At 70.4% G+C, this 1438-nt stretch overlaps 1 protein-coding gene across 1 annotated transcript; it reads right to left on the bottom strand.

Annotated features, from left to right (window-relative positions):
• Window positions 1-595: 595 nt before the first annotated feature.
• On the bottom strand, window positions 596-1387 carry MNEG_14393 (hypothetical protein; the record flags this gene model as incomplete). Its single annotated transcript, XM_014037134.1, has 1 exon — window positions 596-1387. A coding segment is annotated over one exon (792 nt), but the record flags the coding sequence as incomplete, so codon positions are not given.
• Window positions 1388-1438: the final 51 nt, after the last annotated feature.

The following is a 1438-nucleotide window of genomic DNA, read 5'->3' as shown; positions in this document are numbered from 1 at the left end:
CCGCCGCTGCACCCCACAGCAGTGCTCTGCGGCGGGTTGTGCTTCTGCCGTCGCTGCCGCTGCCGCGGCCGCACTGGGCGCCGCGCCGGAACAAGGCGTCACTACCTTCGGAGCTGCGGGCCCCCGAGTGAGCGGCGGCCGGGCAGGGCTGCCGCTGCCCAACAAGCCCGCGTGACTCGCCATTGACGACCAGGGGCGCGCTGATACCGGGCTCCATCCTCGCCGAGCCCGCGGCCAGCGGCAACACGGCTAAAACGCAGTGCCCAGCCGACGCGGCGTTTCCTTTTCGAAAGCAATTATTTCAAGGTTATGTTTTCACCCGCTGCAGGTGGAAACAATGGTGCCAGCACCGAGAACGGTTTCGTAAGCAGTGCTCGCCCAGCGGCTCCGAGGCCCGGGGACGACGATCGAGGCTTGGGATGGCGCGAATCCCGTCTAAAATTTAAATCTTCCTCTACATATTATCCAGGGGCGCTGGATGGCCTGTATCGGTGCTGGCTGAGCTGGTGGTTGGCCAACGCGCAAACGGCGGTGACGCTCGCAGTAGTGACCACAGTGACGGAAACATGGGCAATTGCTCCACACGTCGAACATGTTACAGGCTCTTGCGGCTCTGCTTGCTGGCCTTCGCGGCGCGTTTAGTTGGCTGAGGCGTCAGCATCGGCGGCGCCGTCGCGCGCAGATGCCGTGCGCTAACCGCCGCGCCGCCGCCTGCGGCTTGCCGCTGCTTGACCTTCTTCTTCGGGGTGCCATCGACCCCCTCCGCGGCACCGCCGCCGCCGCCACCAGCCGTTCCTGCCGCCTGCCTCTTGGACACGCTGGCGGGTTTCCGCGCACTCGCTGCAGCAGCCGCGTCCTGCCCAACACCATCGACGTTTTTGCCGCCACCGCCGCCACCGCCGCCGCCGCCCCCGCCGCCCCCGCCGCCCCTGCCGCCGCCGGCGCTGCGCTCCTTCAGTTTTTTGCCACTCATCGGGGTCCGCACAGCCGCCGCCGCGCCCTGAGCACCAACCCCTGCCGCGCTGGCCGGCCCCGTGGCCGCAACAGCAGCTGCGGGCGTGCCCTTGGCAGGCGATTTTAGATTGTGTGCGACGGCGCGGGTCGGCGTCTTGCCAACCAGCGCCTTGCCAAGAGCCTTGCCACCGGCCGGCCGCTTGGCCGCCTGCACCGGCGTGCGCTCTGCCTCTGACGCCGCCGCCACCGCCGCCGCCGCCGCTCCCGCAGCCGCGGCCGCGGCGCTCTCAAGGCTCTGCCGCCGCTTTTTACCGCTGCCGCCCTCGTGCAGCGGTGCCGCTGCCGCGTCCTTCCGCGGCTGCGGCCCCAGCTCCCCAAGCTCCTGCTTCCGCTTTTTCTGCTTGTGACGGCCGGCCCCCGCGCCGCCGCCGCGCTGCGCCAGCAGCGCCCGCACGAGCGCGGCGCCCCCGCCCGGCGCGCCGAC

Source organism: Monoraphidium neglectum (genome assembly GCF_000611645.1).
Source record: "Monoraphidium neglectum strain SAG 48.87 unplaced genomic scaffold scaffold04454, whole genome shotgun sequence".
Taxonomy (NCBI): Eukaryota; Viridiplantae; Chlorophyta; class Chlorophyceae; order Sphaeropleales; family Selenastraceae; genus Monoraphidium; species Monoraphidium neglectum.
Note: the sequence above shows the minus strand (reverse complement) of the source record. Positions and strands in the feature narration are given on the sequence as shown.